This window comes from Carlito syrichta, unplaced genomic scaffold, assembly GCF_000164805.1.
Source record: "Carlito syrichta isolate Samal-C Ts95f unplaced genomic scaffold, Tarsius_syrichta-2.0.1 Scaffold302931, whole genome shotgun sequence".
NCBI lineage: Eukaryota > Metazoa > Chordata > Mammalia > Primates > Tarsiidae > Carlito > Carlito syrichta.
In genome coordinates, this window is record NW_007247027.1 from 158,388 (window position 1) to 180,266 (window position 21,879).

General features: G+C 39.6%; 1 protein-coding gene across 1 annotated transcript in view; it reads right to left on the reverse strand.

Annotated features, from left to right (window-relative positions):
* The window catches only part of TENM3 (teneurin transmembrane protein 3), a 207,118-nt gene that overhangs the window by 61,086 nt on the left and 124,153 nt on the right, over window positions 1–21,879 (reverse strand). The window contains exons 12-15 of the mRNA XM_021711937.1: window positions 21,081–21,227; window positions 7,107–7,323; window positions 5,987–6,106; window positions 4,934–5,195 (exon numbers count right to left, since the gene is read on the reverse strand). Of these exons, the coding sequence (XP_021567612.1) occupies window positions 4,934–5,195; window positions 5,987–6,106; window positions 7,107–7,323; window positions 21,081–21,227 (746 nt within the window). The remainder of the gene's footprint in view (window positions 1–4,933; window positions 5,196–5,986; window positions 6,107–7,106; window positions 7,324–21,080; window positions 21,228–21,879) is intronic.

A 21,879-nucleotide genomic window follows, 5' to 3' on the forward strand; every position in this document is an offset into this window, starting at 1 on the left:
CCCGGTTTTTTTTTTTTTTTTTTTTTTGAGACAGGGTCTTGCTATGTTGCCCAGGCTGGCCTCAAACTGATCCTCCGGAGCTGGAATTACAGGCAGAAGCCACTGTGCCTGGCTCCATCCATGATCCAGTTAGGGATAATGCATTCCATTTGGTGGTTTCTCTTAGACTTTAATCTAGAATCATCCCTCCACCATAGTTGATGTTTTTTCCCCCATTTGTTAGCTGGATTAACTTTTTTAAAGTCCAGACCAGTTGTTTGGTAGTGGCTCACAATCCAATCTGGATTTGTGTAATTATTTCCTTATGCTTGTGATCAGGCTAAACATTTAGGTAAGAATGCTACCTTGGCAATGTGGTATGTTTCCCCTTATTTCTCACAGTAGCACATACTTGGGGAGATTTTTTATTTTTTTTATTTTTATTTATTTTTATTTTTTTTTTGAGTTGGAGTCTCACTCTGTCGCCCAGACTGGAGTGCAGTGGCCACTTCCGGCCACCGCAGCCTTGACCTGCTGGACTCCAGCGATCCTTCCGCCTCAGCCTTCCAAGTAGCCGGAATTACAGGCATGCGCTACCACGCCCAGCTGATTTTTTGATTTATTGTACAGATGAGGTCTTGCTGCCTAAGCGGGTCTCGAACCCGCAGGCCCAGGCAATCCACTCATCTCAGCCTCCCAAAGGCGCGGGATTACAGGCTGAGCCATCGAGCCCGGCTGGTTTTCTTTACCAATGCTTTTACTAGTTTGGTGAATAATAACAGCTCTTTCTAGGTTTACTACATATATTCCAAAGTGCAAGGCTATATATGTTCACCGAACTGTGCCAGGAACTTACCACTTTCTCTACTAAAAATTACATAGTATTCTCAAAGTCTTCCTCATATCACCCTATTAAGAGTCCTTATTCACCCATAAAGGACAGCCTTTTCACGGTAGAAAAGTCTTAGAACAGTGGTACAATGTTCAGTCATGCCTGCTCGCCTCTCAAGCCTTTCACACTGAACAGTTAGAATGAGGCAGATCTTGCATCTCCAAATGCTAATAACTTAAGCAAAACCCTACACTACCCCATCGCACCGAGGATACAGCTGTCAGTTTTGATATAGACAATCACACAGAAGTAGCACAAATGAATGGACTAAACGAATTTTGGCCTGTGAGCCAGTGTTGGCATGAAGAGAGAGGTGACACAATATAATAGATGAAGAAGACATTGGCAAAATAGACACAGCACTTTATTCCAGTGGGCACTTTCTTTCCCAAACACGCCGGTTGAATTCAGCGGCAGGACAATCTTAAGCAAAATCGTTTATAAACATCTAGAAACTTTTTAGACTTAGGGAAACCATTAAATTTAAGATTGACAGTACTTTTGTAAGACTGTAGAGTGTTAGGGTGAATAATCCAAAGAAAACTCTTGGGTTGGGTGCAGTAGCTCATGCCTATAATTCCAGCGCTTTGGGAGGCTAAGGTGGGAGGATGGGTAGAGGCCAGGAGTTTGGAAACAGCCTGGGCAAGCTGGCAAGACCCTGTCTTCACCAAAAAAAAAAATTAAAATTAAAATTAACCTGTTGCATGGCGCATGTTTTTAGTACTGGCTAATCGGGCTGAGGTGGGAGGATTGTTTGAGCCCAAGAGTTTAAGGCTGCAGTGAGTTATGATCACATGACTGCACTACAGCCTGGGTGACAGAGTGAGACCCTCATCTCTATTTAAAAAAAAAGAGAAAAAAGAGCGAACTCATTGTTCACCCATTATTGGGTGTGAGATATCAATGGATTAGTTTGCAAAACAGATTCTGTGACTCCTGAAAGACCCTGAAAACATGTGACTGAACCCTAAAGCACATAATTTATTTCCTCTTAATTTACTTTCAAAATAATTTCCCATACATTTGATAAGTTTTTCTCTAGGTAAGGGATGCTTTCATTAATATGTATTTTTCTATGACCTTTCAGAAGTTGCCTCTTAATTTCAAAATATAATGTTACTCCTGATTTTAATAACTGATTATTGTCTCTGTCATTAATCTACTTCCATGGACCAAATATCTATAATTTTCTTCATTAAAGCATGTGTTTCTCCTATGTAATTTGACTGGACCATGTTATTTTGCATTCGTAGGAAGAATAAATCCAGCCAAAGTGGGAAAATAAACCACTAAGCCTACTTTCACCAGCTGCGTGATCTATAAATCCCCTTCTTGACCTGTTAAACATTCAGTTAGAAACTATATCCTGCCAATTCTACCTCCCAACTCTGTCTAATCTGTTCCCTCTTGCCCGTTTCCACTATCACTGTGACTGTTGGGTCCTCTCCGTCTGAGCCCTGGATACGTACGGAAATACAGTTACAATGACAGTCTGCGCAAAGATTTCTGTTTCCTTCTAATAATGTTTTGCCACTTGATTCAGCTTCCGAGGAATGCTGAAAACACTTCACTGGTGCTTCAGTTCCACATGGCCACACCACTGCACTGTGTTCTAGCACCACTCATAAACTAGCCTCAGTAACACTTCCTGCCTCTTTCTCCACATACACCCTACATTTCAACTGTTTACCAGTTTTCACGCTACACGACTTGTTTTTGTCACCACACTGTCGTTTGCACCTTTCTTCAATCTGAACTATGCTTTCCTCCCTTTTTAGCCTCATCCCAGTTTAAGGCAACCTCCTCAGTGATGCTTTTGTTGGCTTGCTTAGGAATTAACCTCTGTTGTGAACGTCCACAGTTCTTCCTGCAAATCTTTATCACATTTAGAATGGCAGGATTCATGTCTAACTCTCTTTTTATCCTAGTAGAGTACCTTGTCCATAAGAGGCTCTCAATAAAATTTTATTGAACATTTGTCTGCTCTATGAATGAGTAGAAAAAAAGACTCCATGTGTTTATGGACTTGACTATTCAAAATCTATTTTAATATTCTGGTTTGGTAGAAATTCGTCACCTAGCTGGGTTCGGTGGCTCAGCCTATAATCCCAGCGCTTTGGGAGGCTGAGGTGAGTGGATTGCCTGAGCCCACGGGTTCGAGACCCGCCTGGGCAACATGGCAAGACCTCCTCTCTACAATAAACCAAAAATTAGCTGGGCATGGTAGCATGTGCCTGTAGTTCTAGCTACTTGGAAGGCTGAGGCGGAAGGATCGTCGGAGCCCAGCAGGTCGAGGCTGCAGTGGCCAGGAGCAGCCACTGCACTCCAGTCTGGGTGACAGAGTGAGATTCCAACTCAAAAAAAAAAAAAAAAAAAGAAAAAGAAATTCGTCACCCATAGACAGATACTGCCTCTAAGTAAAGTCGATTTTAGGACAACTAACAAGTTCAGAGTTACTGCAAGACGGACCTGAGAAGGAAGTATGAAATTGAATAAGGCTACAATGAAACTCCTAGAGCTTCAGCTCAAAAAGTCTGCCGACTGTTATACATTTAATCATGGAGGGGTCACTTCTGCATCATATTTGCCTGGGAGTTCTTTTGATTTTTTGTTATCCTGAACCTTCTTGCTACCCCTTAAGATCCCTTATCTAGACTCCTTCTCTAGGTGATCACATGTTTTAAGTATATTTACATACTACGACTCCCTGATCTACAACTTTAGTTTCAAGCTCTTTCCTGGACTCCAGTCTTCCATGCCTGGAACGAACTACCTTTGTCCAAGCCACCATCATTTCTCCTGTGGACAACTGACCAGTCTCCTGACTTAGACCCCTGCCCAATATGCAGTGTTCTCAGCACAGTAACTCCAGTGATCCCTAAAAGAAGGAAATCAGTAACTGTTACTGCTCTGCTTAAACACTTGCTATGGCTTCCAGTTCTTCAAAGTAAAGAGTTGTCTTTGCCATGGTCTTCAGTGGTCTGTGATAGATGCGTCACCATCTTTACTCCAGCCTCACCTGCAGTCCTTTTTGCCAAGCATGCCCTGCCTGGAATGTCCTTCTATTTTCAGAGCACATTCTTTGACTTAAAACTTGCCAAAATGTTGCCTTATCGGAGAGAACTTCCCAGGTGATACTACGTAAAATCACAACTCTATCCACTTTCCCCTGCTTTATTTTTTTTAGTAAGTCTTATCACAACCTGACCTATATTTCTTATTTACTGCCTCTCTCCAGTCATTCGCTGGGAAGCTCCTTGAGAGCAGGTACTTCATCTGACTGGCTCACTGCTTTGTTTCTTTACCGTAGTGCCTGGTATACAACAGGTGTTCAATAAATACTGGAAGAATGAATAAGACTGAGCAGTCACTTGTTGTATTTGATCGCAGATTTTTACTTAGCTCTTTATGAATAAAGTCCATTATTATCCACCTAATGCCTTACCTTTAAGATCTGAAAGTTATACTATGCCTAACTGGAAACATAGGAGAAGGAAAACAATCCTCAGAAATTTCAGTAGATAAAAATGAATAATGAATGCATGGTGATTTCTTAAAAAGTCATATTCATAAATATTTTCTGTCAAAAATCATCTTTGCCATAACACCTGTTACCTACAGCAATAATTAAACAGTAAGTTATTGAGAGTAATGACCATGTACAATAGCACTTGGTATCAACAGCGTTTGGTGTAATGTCAGTCAGGCTGTCAGGTACATTTAGGCACCAAGTTTTTTTTGTTTTCAATGAATGAGCAAAGACATTATCAGTGACTGAGTTTAACCTATTTTTTTTCCATTTGGCTATAACTAATAAATATATACAGATATAGGCTAAAGAAAAAGGATCTTGAGTAGATTGTCCAGAAATAAGTAGATATCCTACTATAACAATGCCTGCTTTAGCGCATACACACACACACACACACACACACACACACCACATTCTGTGTATTTCAGCCTGTGGAATTATTTAAGATAGCACTACAAGTCTAAGACTCTTTGGCAAAACATGATTTGGAAATCTTTTATTTACAAGTACTGTCTGCTAGAATATTCTACCTGTGTTTCGGGAATAATGGGACTGTCTTCTGGTGAAGATCTGAAAAAGGTAGATAATGGCGATGACACAATGATGGGATTTGGTCTCACAAAGCCACTCAGATCGCAGCTGGGAATGTCATTCTCTTCTTTCTTCATGACTAGGGTATCCATCACATAAAAGACATTCCATGGAATCCACACAGTATGATACTGAGTGAGGAATGGGGATCGTTCAAATACCAGAGTTAGAGAAGCCCCACCATTTGCCACCAAGTCAAACCTAAGAAAAGACAAGACATGCTGAGTGAATTGCCAGGGTCCCATACAATTGCCAACACACACCTCCTGAAATTCATCTGTTTTTCAAGGAAAATCAACTTTTCTTTCAACTTTTATATGAAATATTTTCCAGTGTACGGGAATATTAACCTGCAATCACAGCATTTTGGGAGGCCGAGGTAAGAGGACAGCCTAAAGCTCAAGGGTTCAAGACCAGCCTGGGCAACTTGGTAAGACCCCGTCTCTACAATAAATAAATTTTAAAAAATTAGCTGGGCATGGTGGCACATGCCTGTAGTTTCAGCTACTTGGAAGGCTGAGGTAGAAGGATTGCCTGAGTCCAGCAGGTGAGCGAGCCACTGCACTCTGGCTTGGGAGACAGAGTGGGATTCTAACTCAAATATAATAATAATTTTACAAAAAACATTCGTATCTCTTATCTCTTTACCAGTTTGGTAGCTTTTCCCATTGATTCTTATTTTGGAACTATCTGAGCTTATGTTGTAGACATTATGAAATATTATCTTTAAATATTTCAACATGTACCTTCTAAGACAAAGAACATCCCCTATAAAACAACACTACTGTTACCATGCCTTAGAAAATGAAGCCAACTTTTAAAGAAGTGAGTGTATGACTTCAAATCTCTGTCACATGTCCTACCACAGGTTTCTGGAGTCAAAAGGTTGTTGCATTTCCATATCGAAAGGGACAAGGAAGCATGACAGGTGAGGCAAGAGTTTTTGTTCTTAAAATCCTTTAAACAGAGATAGTGTGGTGGGACTAACTCACATTCCATCTTGGCGGGTAATAGTATATCCATATTCAGGATAATGGAAAAAAGAGACATTTACTCCGATAAGTGGAGTTCCATCAGCAGTCAGTACTTGGCCTCTGATGACAGATGCAAGGCTGTGGGGAAAGTAGAATTAGAATGAACATCTGTCTTCTCAGGTCAGTGTTATCGTGATTTATAGATAATTCAACCTAAGGATAAAATAACACTAGCCTATGCAATCAATCGTTATTCACAAAAACCAGACCTGAGATATTCCCGAGATAACGCCCTTTTTAATTCAGAGTAATTCACATGCTCTAAATGCCTGGTGTTTATCCTGGGTTTTAATTTGTTGCCGTCTGTTTTGGGAGATTTATCAAGACCAATAATTTAGAAATGAATTTTTAAAATTATAAACTCCAGGCTTTTTTCATAAGTCATATAGATGGTGCTTACATAAAGAAAAAGTAGACTTTCCAATTAATTCTGAGGCAATTGGTAAATCTTAAGGGACTAAGAAGTGTAAGATTTAAGGGGGCAATAAGGAACATTTGTGCAACAACTTTTAATCAACTGCTGGGTCTAACTGCATTAATGCTGTTAAATTACTGCAGACCCAGGAGTTCTAGTGTAAATCATCTTCTTGTGCTCAGTGAGACACGAGACACCTGCTTTCACTTACTGGTTTATTCTCAGGTCATTACTGCTCTGCAAAGCACCAGTCAAACAGCTTATGCAATCTTACTGCCATGCCGTTAGCAGTTCCATTACATTAATTCATAATTTATATTATTTAGTGAGCTCAGCTTAAAAAAAAAAGGACACTTCTGTTTTGCCTTTTGGGGTCTTTTCACTGCTTCTTTTGAAACATTTCCAACTGTGCTAACAAAATCAACTAGTTAAATGAAGATTTATTGACTATTTAATGGAATGTCCTGTTATGTCTCAGGTACTGAAATTGACAAAATATGTGAACTGTGTCAAAAATGCTTGAAAGGTGAAGTTTGGTGAAGAATTTGCCCAAAGAGGAAAAACTCTACACTTTCCTCAAGTTCACAGTTATCAGCATTTCACAAAAAGTGTATATGACTGTTGATATCACTACAAATCTATGTACGGAAAAGAAGCACTAACCTCTTGTTGAAAGGACTTTCTCCAGGTATAACATGGGTGCTATCAGATCCTATGAGAAAACTAATGCGATCGTAGAAGGATTTGGCAGCTTGTTGAGGTGGCGACTGTAAGCTTTGGCTGATGATGTCCTGAGGATCTGGCAAGCCACGACAGTAGGGCTGATTCTGGCAGGAGCTCTGTAGGCAGCAATCAGGATCCATACAGTCAACGAGTCCATCTGTAGAGAGAAATGTAAGCCAGGAAGATAATTCTCCTTTTGATGCCATAATGTAGAATACATTTTGTATGTTGGTTGTTGTTTTTTTTTCGCATCGAGTGATTTCCCACTCCCCATATGATAATCATTTCTATGAGGCATACTTTCTGAAGCCAGATGAATTACAATATGGTTATGCACCACATAACAAAGGATCACATAAACGACACTGGTCCCATAAGATTGGAGTACTGTATTTTTACTTTACCTTTTCTACGTTTAGATACACAAATACTTACCATTGTGTTCCAATTGCCTACAGTATTGAGTACAGTCCCATGTTGTACAAGTTTATGGACTAGGAGCAATAGGATATATCTTAGAGCCCATGTGTGTGGTAGGCTACACCATCTATGTTATAGTAGGCTACACCATCAAGGCTGTGTAAGTACACTCTATGAAGTTTGCACAATGACAAAAATCACCTCATGCTGCATTTCTCAGAACATATCCTTGTCATTATGTGATACATGACTGTACCTGCATCTGTTTTCACAGAGAATATTTGAAGTAGAGATGGTTGAAACCAATCATATAATGTTTATTCTGAGTAAGAAATTTAAAAGTTACTGATTAAAACAACCTATTAGTAGTATGAAGGAATATGGATTAGTTGTAAGTGTAATAACTCCAACCCTCTACTTATCAGAGAAAATGCATGAGGAATTTACATAGTAAGTGTGAAGAGTAAATGGATAGAGATCTATGCAGCATGGATCTGTAAAATTTGAGAAAGGGTGAGAAAATAAATATTTGTGAATTGACACAAACACAAATCAATATAAAACAGATGAGATTCGCCAACCACCTTTCAAGGAAATAGGTCTTCTAAGGAAGGAAAAATGCATTCCAGATAAAATTAGGCATGACCCAAATTTTCAACAGGAGCTTGAGTTCCTAGAATTCCTCCCCTAAAATTGAGGTATTAATTTCAATATGGCAAATGTAAATTAGTCATAATATTGGAAATTACAAGAAATCCATCATGAAAACTGACCTACAGTATTGGCGACATAAAAGGAGTAACAGGAAAAATTTGTTAGTGCCTTCTCCAGGAAGCTACATTCAAATGGCCCATGTAAGCTTTCTGTTTAAAACCTACAGCTAACCCGTTAGTGGATAAGGGGGTCAGTTTATGATGGTTTGATTACATTATCCTTTAGTGGCATTATTTACTGACCAGTTGAAAAGGTGAATTTTGATCTGCTAGGTAAAGACATTTCTCAGTATAGATGAATACAAATATAAATTTCTGAAGACTTTAATCATTCTTAGAAAAACTGACAAAACGGTTTCAAAATCTTCAAAGTTAAGTATCAGGACTTAGTGTGACCCTATTATGGCAAGCTCAGTTGCAAACATCTAGATGGCCTCTATGTTTTATTTACACAAATGCTTTTTAAAAGCTTTTTTATAGCAAAAATATGGAACCAACCATGTTGCCCATTGAAGCTGGACTGGATTAAAAAAATGTGGTACATATACACAATGGAGTGTTATGCAGCTACAAAGAAGGACAAACATATGGACTTCGCAGCAACTTGGATGGGTTTAGAGTCGATCATACTCAGTGATCTATCACAGAAACAAAGAACAGAATACCATACGTTCTCACTCACAAGCGGACCTTGAACAATGATAATACTATAAGAAAGAGGTTGGCAGTAGTGGGAAACTGTCAGCGGAGGGGGGTGGGATTGGCAGTTGAGGGACACTCTAGGGGAGGGACATGCTTCATCAACAAGGGTACCTGCATAATCAACGTTTGTATACCTAACCCTAAATTGTACCCCACATCTTTATAATAAAAAAAAATAAAAATAAAGCTTTTATTTTCAAGAAGCTAAACTAGCTATTTATTTGCTTCAGGCCACTCTTATTAGTAGAATATTAGCTTGCTCCTTCATTATCTGACAGCAAACTGAGTCAAAAGAAAATAGACAAAGTTGAATGAAATTGCCGTCTAGAAAGTAGATCAAGAACGTAAGTAAGAAACAAGAGGCTTAGCTCAGTGCCCTTAAGTCATTTTGCCCATCTGAATAAGAATGTGGTGAACACTTGGGTTTCCTCCTGACACCCTTTTCCCCTTCTTTGGGCAGCAACTCTCAATTTTCATTTAGGTATCCAGCCATTCACATCTCTCAGTTCATGTGCATCCCCTGCCCCCTTTTTGATTAAGAAATGTACAGGTGACCTAAGGTCTCTAGCCAGAGTGAATTTCAGGCACTATCTAAAAGGAGATTCTTTCCCACCCCTCAACCAGGCTTCAGCTGTAAGGCAATGAGGCTGAGGCTGCTGTAGACAGACTGTCTCAATAGAGCCTGCTGGGAACAGAGCCATACTAGGAAAAGCAGAGCCAAATGCTGGAGGAAAAAAACTAAGATACATAGTAACATCTTTGGGTTGTGGCCATAGGCTGCACTTGACCTCCTGGGCTTTTCATTTACAGAAGTTCAGGCACTCCCTCTTTCCTTAAGCCTGTTTGGGTTGGGTTTTTTGTCACCTGAAGAAGAAAGAGACCTAGCTTATCCAGAGACAGTAACTAAAAATATTATTTCCTTTGTAGTCAGGGAATGAATATTTTAAGTTTATGAAGTTGGACTCTTTTTACATTAATATTTTTGTTAACACAATTTCTACACACATAGAAATGTGTGGATCAGAATTTCTGAAAAGCAGATTTTATTACATATTGTGTCTCCTTATAATAGCTCATATTTTAATGTAGATGCCGGTTAGATTTCTAATAGGGTGGGTTGTTAATTATTTGAAACTGCATGTTTATTTCTCTGAGAAATCTAATATCATGCTTTAAGACAATCAAATGAAACTGAGGTCTGAAATTTCATATATATTTATCAAATTATTATTTTCTTAGCTAAAAGACCATGAAGATGAAAAATGTTTAAATATTTCTAGTGGAAAAAACATGAATGTCTGTTGTAGTCTGGTTTTTGATGAGAATATATTAGAAGAATGTAAAACTGTATTTTTTCTCCATCTCTCTCAAAGAAATAGAAGCATAGTTATTAAGATTCAGACGTCTAAAATAGTAGACTATTGACCTATTGCTCCAAATCATTCTGGATTCAAAACAATTAAAAAAAAAAACAGTTTGCGGTTGTAATTCCTGATTATATGTCAAGATTTTATGAGGAATCTTTAATAATGATATAGTTCCTTTAAAAGTTTTACTTGATGGATTCAGAATGGATGTAGCTGCTCGAGAGAGTAGTTTAACACAAATATTTGGTATTCTTGCAAGTTTTCCCCTTTAATTTTTTTAACACAAGTGGAAACAGCTCAATAGGAAAAGTGCTTCCCATTTCAAATCTCATTAATCTGGTAAATTAAGGCTTAAGTGCTCCTCGCCCTCTTCTCCCCCAGACTCCCACAGTGTCTTTCCTTAGGCAATCAATCTATGGTGCAGTTGCCAAAGAAGAGTGCCCACATTTAGTCATTCAACTTTGTTAGTTTATAAAAAGCAAACGTGCATCTGGCATGTAGGCTGCAGGTCATAAAACTGCATGAGATTGACACCTTCTGAACTGATCGGTTGGACGTGCATTTTTACAAGCCTCTCTGCTAACATCAATCAGAGAAAGAATCTCATTTTCAACAGCCAAGATGCAGGGACACACTGTTTGCTATTTTTCTGCAGAGTGTATCAGTAACTTGCCCCACCGAGTGACGGATGGGTATGAATCTGGCTTCCCATAACTTGAGAAAACAGTTTTCATTTTTTGTCTGTGTTTATACAGTAGCTAGGGCTATCTGGCACAACTAAGTTGCTTACCTACTTGCCCAAATGTACAGTGTACTAAAACTGTCTTTGTGGAATAGCTTCTCAAAATCATTGAGATTCCATTTTAGTTTCTGAAATACCAGGTGGGCTTAAGTTTAGATTAGCACAGAAGCCATATCTAATAGTATTAATCATAAAAAAAAATCTAAAGAAAATCAGAAATGTTCAAACCCACTGACTAACAACTTCAATTATCAGTTAAGGGCCTGTCTTACTTTAGTTTAGGCTCTGCAGGTAAAGTGGAACTCAGGTGTAAAGTAGATAATGCCTCTTATGCTTGCCCCAACTCAGCCCTTACTATTATTATTCTAGTTATATTTTCTGTCCATATGTTTACAAATATGCTCTTGTCTTTCCTTACATGTTTTCACTGGTTTTTAACAGTGGTTGGCAAACTTATTTTGTCAAGAGTCAAATAGTAAATATTTTAGGCTTTGTGGGCCGTAAAGTCTTTGTTTGAACTATTCAAAACTGCCAGTACAGTGGTAAAGGAGCCATAGACCATATGTAAATAAATAGAACACATGACTGTGTTCCAATAAAACTTTATTTATAAAATCAGGCCCAGGGGCTGTAGTTTGCCAAGTTCTGGTCTTGCTTGAAGGTTTCTATTCTGTCTTATTTCCTATTAACCTTTATAATACTCTTGATACTTATTTTCCGGCAAATTTAAACAATATGTATTTTGTTAGATTATCCAAACTCTGACTCCAAGTCTTTTCCTAAGTTACCCTTCATGGCTAGTTTTTGCTTTTGTTTTTGAGGGCAGGAGATCTCACCCTGTCTCCAGGCTGGAGTGCAATGGCACAATCACAGCTTACTACAACTTCAATCTCCTGGACTCAGGCGATCCTTCTGCCTCAGTCTCAAGAGAAGCTGGAACTACAGCTGAGCACCACCACACCCAGCTAATTTTTTTATTTTTTAAAATAGAGACGAGATCTCGCTGTGTTGCCCAGGTTAATATCGAACTCCTGGGCTAAAGTGATCCTCCAATCTTGGCCTTTCAAAGTGCTGGAATTACAAGTGTGAGCCACCGCATCTAGCCTAGAAAGTGAGAGTTTTGACAGGAAGTGCAAAATTGGCGTGGCATGATGGCTCATGCCTAGAATTCCAGCACTTTGGGAGGCAGAAAAAGGATTGCTTAAGTCCAGGAGTTCAAGACTAGCCTGAGCAACACAGCGAGATCTTGTCTCTATTTTAAAAATCAAAAAATTAGCTGGGCATGATGGTGCTTTCCTGCAGTCCCAGCTACTCTGGAGGCTGAGATGGAAGGCTCTCCTGAGCCCAGGAGGTTGAGGTTGCAGTGAGCCATGATCATGCCACTGTACTCCAGCCTGGGCAACAGAGTGAGACCCTTACTCATAAAACCCCCCAAATCGATCAAACAAACAAAAATCCCTTTGTTTTCTTCTTTCAAAGAGTTATGGATATATATATTTTCAAAACCTTAATTTATTGACTGGATAAAAAGTCATAAACTTTCTTTTTACTTAAAAGATAATTGATGTCCACTGCCCTTCCCCACAGTATTTGAAAGCTCCACCAGGAAGTTCTATGTTTGAGTTAGAAATTCTGATGTAACATTTTATTGGTGAACTTCAGAATTTCACAAGTGTACACATGTGCCTTTCACCACTGTTTTCGGCCACTATTCTACAGTAAACTTGTTCTTTACTGAATTGGGATCATGCTTGGTTTTCTGCACATTCTTAGTCTGTCTACATCAGCACTCTCTTGGTGGTTTCCGTCCTCAGGTTCACAACATTTCAATGCTAATGACTCCAGGGTGATCACTCTCCTGAACTGTAAACCCACAAACTGCTCCGCCTGGATATTGCATAGAGATCTGAAATTTACCGTGTCTAACTATAGTCTTAACGTATCTATAAATGATCTACACCGCCAAACATGGTGCTACTCCTGTGTTTACTAGTTCAATGAATAATTTCAGCATCTGTGCACCTAGTTTCTCAAAGTAGAAACTTGAACCCCATCCTTGACTCTTCCTCTCCCTTCCTTTCTCTCTGCACCTAATCAATTACCAATTGCTTCTTTTCTTCATCCCAAATCTCTCTTGAATCAATCTATTTCTATTTCCGACTCTGAAATGACTGTTCAGGCCACCATGGCCATCTCTTGACAAGATCTCAACAATAGCTTGGTTTCCCTGGTTACAGCCTTGCTCCTAGCCTCCATTCTCGACCCTTTAGCCAGAGGAATCTTTACAGAAACTTAATTTGATTATTTCATTTCCTTTACTTGGTCACTCTTACTTTCTGAGCAAAGTCAGGACTCCTTAACATGGCTTACAAGACCTTTCATTATTATTGATCTCCCTGCCCAGAGGTTTCTCACCTTCTTTCCTATTTCTCGTTACCCTTCATTCCTTCAACAATCATCTCAGACAACTAAGTTCCTTGAGGGCTCACCTAGTTCACTGTTGTATCCCCAGCACCTTGTACGCTTCCTGGCACCAAGTAGGCAAAATACGTTTGCTGAACGAGGGAAAGAAAAAATGAATTCCTAGAGATTGTGCAATACAAACAAGCTCAAAATGTCTTAGAAATACATTAGAGATTTGTTCTGGTTTTCTTTTATCACCCTTTTCCCTGCCCTCAGATACTATGCAAAACCTTGAACTCCTGTTTCTTTTTCACTCCAATAGGTGCTTTAAAATGTTCTTGATTAACTGGACATTAAGCAAGCCACAGAACTGCAAAGAGTATTAGAAGAAATTATGTAAAATACTACATGTAAGATTAAGTATAATCTTACAAAGGCCCTACTTAGGGAGATATATTACCCAGAATTCTTCAATAAAAAAGATAAACTTCATAAAAATTTACCACATATTAATTGAAAACTCCTGCATGACAAAAGACACCATAAATTACAAAGTAAAAAGACAAGTGAAAACCTGAGATAAAGCACCTGCAACACACTTAACAAAGAATGAATAAGTGAAATATATAAAGAAGAACTAAGAGCTGAGAGGAAAATGTCAAGTGACTTAACAGAAAAAAATAAGCAAGAGAAATAAATAAGCAATTAGTAAAAATAGTACAAATGGTCAAGAAACAAAAATATAAAGATCATCAATCTAACTAGAAATTAGGAAAATGAAAATTAAAACAATAAAAATGGAATAATTTTCTTCTATTGGACAAAATTCATATTTTTCATTTTGCTGAACAATTTTGCTCATGTACAATGATTATGCATAAACTATGACCATAGGGAAATAAACACTCTCCTGCTGATGACGTGTACAGTGGTGAAACCTACTTGCAAGGCAATCTGGCCGTAGCTATCAAAATGAAAAATTAAAATTCCCTTTGACCCAACAATTTTACTTTTAAACATTCACTCCAGAGAAATATTTGTATATTCACACAAAGTCTTACATGCAGATACACACACAAACATAAATTCATTACAGATCTGTCTCCATACTAGGAGCAAAAAAATTAGCAAATAAATTATTATCAATGTAGTAGTGGTAAAATTAATTAGTACACCCATGTTTCTGTTGCAAAAAGTGAGATAGGTGTATACCTATGGGCGTAAAAAAACTCCAAGATATATTCTTTGAAAGAATCAAATTTAGAACAGTATTTATCTCATTAAAGTTTAAAAATATAAACATACATATAAATTCATTGATGGAGGAACAGAAAGATGTACACCAAGTTAGTGACAGTGGCTAACTCTTTGACAATGAGAATGTAATTCCTGGGTACTATGATTACTAATGATACCCCTCGCCATGAATACAAGGGTTCTTAACCTGGAGATACACATAACCAGAGGCCCATTTCCAAAGAGGTGCAGTGCGATGCTGAATTCTATATTCCGTAGCTTGAGGTGGCAACTAATGGTAAATGGGTATAAAATAAGGGAAGACTTTCAGTGCCAACCAGTGTGGCTCTGATTATCTTCTCATTCTAAAATTCATTAAAATATGGTGGTCAAACCTCATATTCCTTGTATCTTACCAGGAAGCTAATGAGGTCCCTTGCTTCTGAGAGCACAATCTGGATTTTTCTTTTCCAGAATGGGATTCACGATCCTTTAAAAATTCTGTGGCTACCAAAAGGGTTCACAGTAACTCGAATCTCTTCCCTAAGTAGGATCCTGTAGTCTTTCAAACTCAGAGTAATTTTCCCCCAAATCATCATCTACCAGGATCATATAATGTAATGCTCTGAAACGCTGGGTGCCACTCTATGTTCTGATAATATCTGGATTATTTTTGGAAACCATTTGTGATCTCTTGTAATTTTTTTCATGCCCCCCCTTTTTTCCTAGTGCTATTTCCAGCCATTTTATTTATTTTTTATTTGTAAATCTATTTTTGGAGAACATAATAGTCCCATCCTTCTACTAGATTTTCAAAAACTCGTTTTCAAACATTTCTTTATTTTCATTGGTAATTGCCAATGTAGACAACCACCATTCATCATACTCATTCTGATGCTTGTACTGAAATTGCATCCATCTTTTTCACTCCTTTTTTTGCCCCTGGTAGTTCCTACTGTTTCTTGAAGTTTGAATAACATTTTTATTACTTTTTTTGCTTATTTGATATTTATGCATTTATTCTCATTCAATCTTTCTAATTTTTGAATATCCTCAGTTGAATTGTGCTTTCTTCTCAACTGTAATCAGCTCCTAAGGACTTGAAAAGAAAAATGTCTGTTTTGGGTCCATCTTCCTAATATTGCCCCCCAAATTAATTCTGAAAGACGAAAAACAAAACAAAACAAAACAAAAAAACCTCTATTTACTGATAAGTGATATTATTCCTGGATGGAGTTATGTTTTGACCTTCCACCATTCTTGAGCAAAGTTTAGTTTGAATCTTTTGAAGTCATTCTTGTGCCCTCAACCAGCCCATTTCTAGGACAGGGCTTGAATCTCCTGCCTCAGGTACCCACAGGGGAGCTATCCACCGGAGGACTGGACAGGGAGGCAAGATGTCAAAGGAAATCTTGACTACATCTTCGTTAGGAGGAAAAAGATGAGAACAACTGCCAGAGATCATGCATTTAAAAAAAAATCATCTTGTTATAAGGCATCTCAAGTTTCTGTAAAGACAAAAGTAAGCCGGGCTCGGTGGCTCAGCCTGCAATCCCGCGCCTTTGGGAGGCTGAGGTGAGTGGATTGCCTGAGCCCGCGGGTTCGAGACCCGCCTGGGCAGCGAGACCTCATCTCTACAATAAATCAAAAAATCAGCCGGGCGTGGTAGCGCCTGCCTGGAATTCCGGCTACTCGGAAGGCTGAGGCGGAAGGATCGCCGGAGCCCAGCAGGTCGAGGCTGCGGTGGCTGGGAGCGGCCACTGCACTCCAGTCTGGGCGACAGAGTGAGATTCCAACTCAAAAAAAAAAAAAAAAAGACAAAAGTATTCCTGGCAAGCGGTTGCATTTTGTGTATGCATAGCGGGGCCATCATTTGGGGAGCTATTTAAGGTCAAGACATCCCCTGATGAATGAGATTCTTAGCCAGTAGGCTAGGTGAGAGCAGTGAAGCTTTTAAAACTATATAGGCAGAACTGAAGGCTGCCTTGCCAGTCCTGGGCATGAAAAGCACGTCGGGGGTTCAGCGGTGCTTTTCTTGTCATGTGAAAAGTCTGTAATTTAGGGAGAAGGGAGGAAGGAGACAGAGATTAGACAGTCCCTTCTTAAAGTAACAGTCCATGAGCCATATGAACTCTAAACTCATCATTGGAGTACATTGTCTGATGATAATAAAACAAAATGCTATGGAAAGCTATGATTACTCCTACAAAATGCTATGGAAAGCTACGATTACTCTGTTTCTCTGCCTGCCCAGCATCCATATCCCTTTCTTCTGGTGATCGCACTTCAATTTTCCTTTGGGCAGGTGATCTAATTCAGGCCAATGAGAATGAGGCTCAGGCCTCATGCAAGCACTGAAAAATGTGTCTTCTTGGTCCCAGGGTTGTTAAACTAGTAGAACTCAGGGCTGGTGGTCTTCGGGCAAGAGCTGGCCCGAGAAGGATTCTGACCTAGAAGACAGCAGAGCTCACAGATGAATTAACCCAGGTTCCTGGTATCACTGCAACTATGTTGGTTTTTCCAGTTCTATAAGCTAATCATTTTTAAAGTGTAAGGTTGAGTTGAAATTCTCTCATGTGCATTCAGAGTCTTTCTTGGTAAGAATGACTGAACAGAAACTTCGAGGATGAAAAGGATTCTCTTGTTGAGGGGAAGAGGAAGCCTGAGGTAGAGTTCACTGTGGGAGAGGGTGGACCTCAGTTCAAATGGCTGACTAAGCATTATATAAGAAACTAAAGAACGTGGCAGTCCAGGGTCGCTGTCTTAACCCCCATTCCAGGTTGCACATCATTTGGTAGTGACCAGTTCCCATCTCTTCACCTTTTCTCTGATCTCAGCAACTTCATGATCAGAGTGAGTTTGGGGATAAGAACAAGAAATGGATCAATTTAGAGAGCTATCGACTTTATAGGTGAAGTTGAAGAAGACATACTCGTAAACCAAGTCTAGGCAGGTATTGTTGCTCATTTGCTGCAAAAACTTTCTCAACTAGGACAGGACAGCAATTAGTTGCTCCCAAAATGTCTCCATGCCCTGTTTGAAGATGCTACCCACAATTATATGGACCAGTGTCCATTGGTTTCTGACTTCCACTGTGTGGTTTAAAAATCTAGTATTCCACTGCCTGCCCATGTCCAAACGATCTGCTCTCACAGCCTCTGTTTGGCACCTGGAGCTGGATTGACCTTGATCAGGGCCCTTGTTACGGGCCTAAGATTGCCCTTAGCTCTGGAAAGCTGCAATTACCCAGTCAGCGTTCATGTCAGACGTTTGTTTGAGTCTTAAATAAACAAGGTCCAATTGGACAACAGATGTATTTCTTATGAATACACAGGTATTAAAAGAGTAGTTAAAGATAAGTTGCTCTAATCTATTTTATTAGTAGCCCATATTCCTATTTCTCATACAGATTTCCCGTCTAAGGCAGCTTTTTCTTAAGTATTTCAGACAGATAAAGCAGAGAAGGATATATCTAAAGGCAAACAGAAACACCTATTTAGTGAGATCCAGATTTTAAAAATCTTTAGAATTAGACAGGATAATGGGAAAACTTGACTGGGTCAAATAAAAGTTAATTTTGGAGGGGGAGGAAGATACTTGGCTTAAGGAGATGTTAATATTTCAATAATTCCCTATATGTGGGTGTCTTTTCTAATAATTTTTTGGTATATCTTCTTCAGTTCTGGGAATGGCAAGCAACTTTCTTTGCTTTTCTTTTGCAAAGGCTGTGTTCTACAAAGTTGCTCAAACTGAACTATAGTAGCTATTATCTGAAGTGCTTAATTTCTGACTAGGGCTAAATCAAGCTCTTCACCCTTTCCTCCTCCTTACTTAATATATGGAATCAGCAGGGCTCGGTGGCTCAGTCTGTCATCCCGCGCCTTTGGGAGGCTGAGGTGAGTGGATTGCCTGAGTCCGCGGGTTCGAGACTTGCCTGGGCAACTTGGTGAGACCTCATCTCTACAATAAATCAAAAAATCAGCCAGGTGTGGTAGTGCTCGCCCGTAGTTCCAGCTACTTGGAAGGCTGAGGCAGAAGGATCGCCGGAGCCCAGCAGGTCGAGGTTGCGGTGGCCGGGAGCGGCCACTGCACTCCAGTCTGGGTGACAGAGTGAGACTCCAACTCAAAAAAACCCCAAAAATATGGAATCAAAACATTTTGTCCTATTGTCCTCATATCATGACTTCCTGCATTACCAGCTTATGTATCTTAACTCAGGGCTTGGTGTGAAGAAAACTGTCTTTATATACATAGCTCATGCTTAAGTTCAAAGGACCCTCTGGCTTAGGTAGAAGGCATCCAGGTTATACTCTCAGGGCATAAGAAGGCTGGCACTGAGATTCCTACTTAGAAGATCAACCAAATTAGGTTAGGGGCAGAAATACAAATTATGTGAGATAAGGAGAGAATCCACTGGAGGTCTTCTATCAGCTCCAATCTCCCCTTAGAGAGGGAAGTCTAGAGGTAGCATAGTTTCACACTAATAAGAATAAACAAAGGGAACCGAGGCCAATTCACAGTTGATACATTTTGAGGAAAAGGAAAAATCTCTTTAGCTGATAACAATACTGAAGAGCTGATTACCCCCTAAATTACTCTGCAATGTCTCTGTAGACTTGGCCCTGCAGTTTGTTTCCCTCTGAGAGCCTTGGTAATCTCCTCAATGTAATCTCCTCTTAGAAGACAAAATCTGAAACACATGATCAAGGAGAAAGAGAAGCTCTCCCTACCCTCTCGGCAACAGCAGCAAAGGGGCAGGGGGATCTTTGGGGAAAAGTGATGAGGAAAGTTGCCATCTGGGCTGTGGTTCAGAGTGGATTTGTGCTGTCAAGTCTACAAAGCAGGTGGTTCGGCGGCATCGGGGACAACGAGGTACTGTTAGGACAGACTGTGAGAGCTAAGGACAGCCTAAGTCTATCAGAGCAGAAAGGAAAGAAGGCTTTAGCTCAGAATTTGTGGCTCAAGTTTCTTGACAGTTCACATTTTTTAAAAACTAGAGAAAACAGTGAATAGTCTGCTAGAAACTAAAGGAGAGAGCTGCAGCCCCTTGTCAGAAAGAGAAGGCACAAATAACATTTGGTTTGAGAATGACTGAGACTGTAGGCTCAGGGTGTGTGTGTGTGTGTGTGTGTGTGTGTGTGTGTGTGTGTGTGTGTGTGTGTGTGTGTGTGTGTGTGTGTTTGGGGTGGTGGGAGGATTGAGGGGTTAGTTCTGGTTGCTCTGTTTCCTAGAGAACAGTAGTTAGTCCCACTCTAGATGAAGAAAGGAAAAGGTTGTTTAATCTTCCCTGACAACCTTCTATAAATTTCATTCAGCCAGGTTGAACACTTCTGAAAGCAAAAGAAAGAAAAGTGAATAATAGCTGCATACTATGTGCCTGGCAACATGCGATGTATTTTGCATACATTTTTCCCACTTAGTCCTTTCAAAAACTCTTATTCCGATTTTATAGATGAAGCCATTGAGGTGCAGAGATACTAAAAATCTTGTCTAAAGTTACCAAATTACTGCATGGTAGAGCGAAGCTCTGTCTGTCTCCGAACTGCATCCTTTAGCCAATGCTATCCTGTCCACGTGGGCATTCCCAGAAGCGTGGGTGGAATGAGGGAGCTGGTGGAAGGGAAATGCATCCTAACCTACAGAGTAAGTGACCACAGAGACCCAGGCATGAAATAAATCCTTCCTAAAAATGAAGTTGTAAGGTCAAAATTGAACCAACTAATCCATCACTGGAGAGGTAATCACCAACTCTCATTCGCTATCCTCTGAAATTGAAATAAGGTAGCACCGGGATGTGCTCAATGGGGAAGTCATTCTTCTCCATCAAGGGTTTGAACCGGGTGGAATATCACTATCTTTTTAACAGGGTATAAAGCTAAGGATAAAAAGTAACTGGAATGCAGCCTCGAGGGGGGCTGTCCTCTGTCACTGTTTTATTTTTTTCCACCCATGCCTTTCAACAGAAGAGCTTGGAAAATGCCTGACATTTTTGGAATGTGAGTTATTAAAACACCGCATTGGGGATCCCAATTCACAGAGCCCAAGACGCTGCAGTTGAGAACAGTCACCTGGGGACTGGGAGAAGGGGTGGAGAACAATGGGCATTATACAGCAGCTTGGTTACCTTGCCTTTTCCCTGAATGATAATAATCTCACATTTGTTTCAGAAAAGATGAGGAGCAAAATCATTCTATCAGCACTCATCCATTTTTCAATCAATCTAATCTACGGGGATCAGTTTTTTTTTTTGGCAACTGATAACTATGGACGCACTGTCACTTACAAACCTGTGTTCTGGCATACACTCGTTTTCAAGCTCAGCATTTCTTACCTCCTTCATTGTCCTTGCTATCTGTGCAGAGAGTCTCCATGGCTACATCACAGCCGGCTCCTCTCCACCCTGGCTGGCAGACACAATGCCAGCCATTCTGATCCAGTGTACACCGTCCATTGCTGTTGCACAGACCAGGGCAACCCTCTGTCAAGACAAAGAAGGAAAACGCCAGTGATTTGAGGATTGAAAGTTTTCACACCTGAAATAAACAGATAAGGGACACTTAGTGGGAACAGGCCTTTATAAACAGCACAAATACTGTAATTGCACATGGATAGAAACAGCAACCTTATCTAAGGAATCTAATTCTTATCCAAGTGGCATCTTTGATTGGCCTGACCCTTGAGACACCACTTACCTGTGCAGGACAGAAATATATGCAACGATCCACTAAATGCTGCAGGCCAGACAAAATTAACTTAATTTTTTTTCCCCTTTAGAAAAGCAACAAGGTATATTATACGGTGTGCAAAAGAATCTCAACAAAATAATTTCAGATTCCCTGGTCTAGATTTTTAATCTGTGTAAACGTGACGGGTCACTTATGAGGACATGCCTTCTTAAAGCACCTTGTTGCTTTAAAAAAATTCCCTCTAAATCCAAAAGCATGAAAGTGAGAATGAGTATATGAATGATGTTAAAAAGAGAACATTAATTTTATCTGGCCTCAGAGTTGCCGTATATTCATGTGAAATTACAGTGCATTAAATAACTGCACAAAGTATAGGCCAGTATTAATGACTATACTTTATGCCAAGAGTACATTCCTTTTCACAGAATAAGCAAAGCCCAGAAA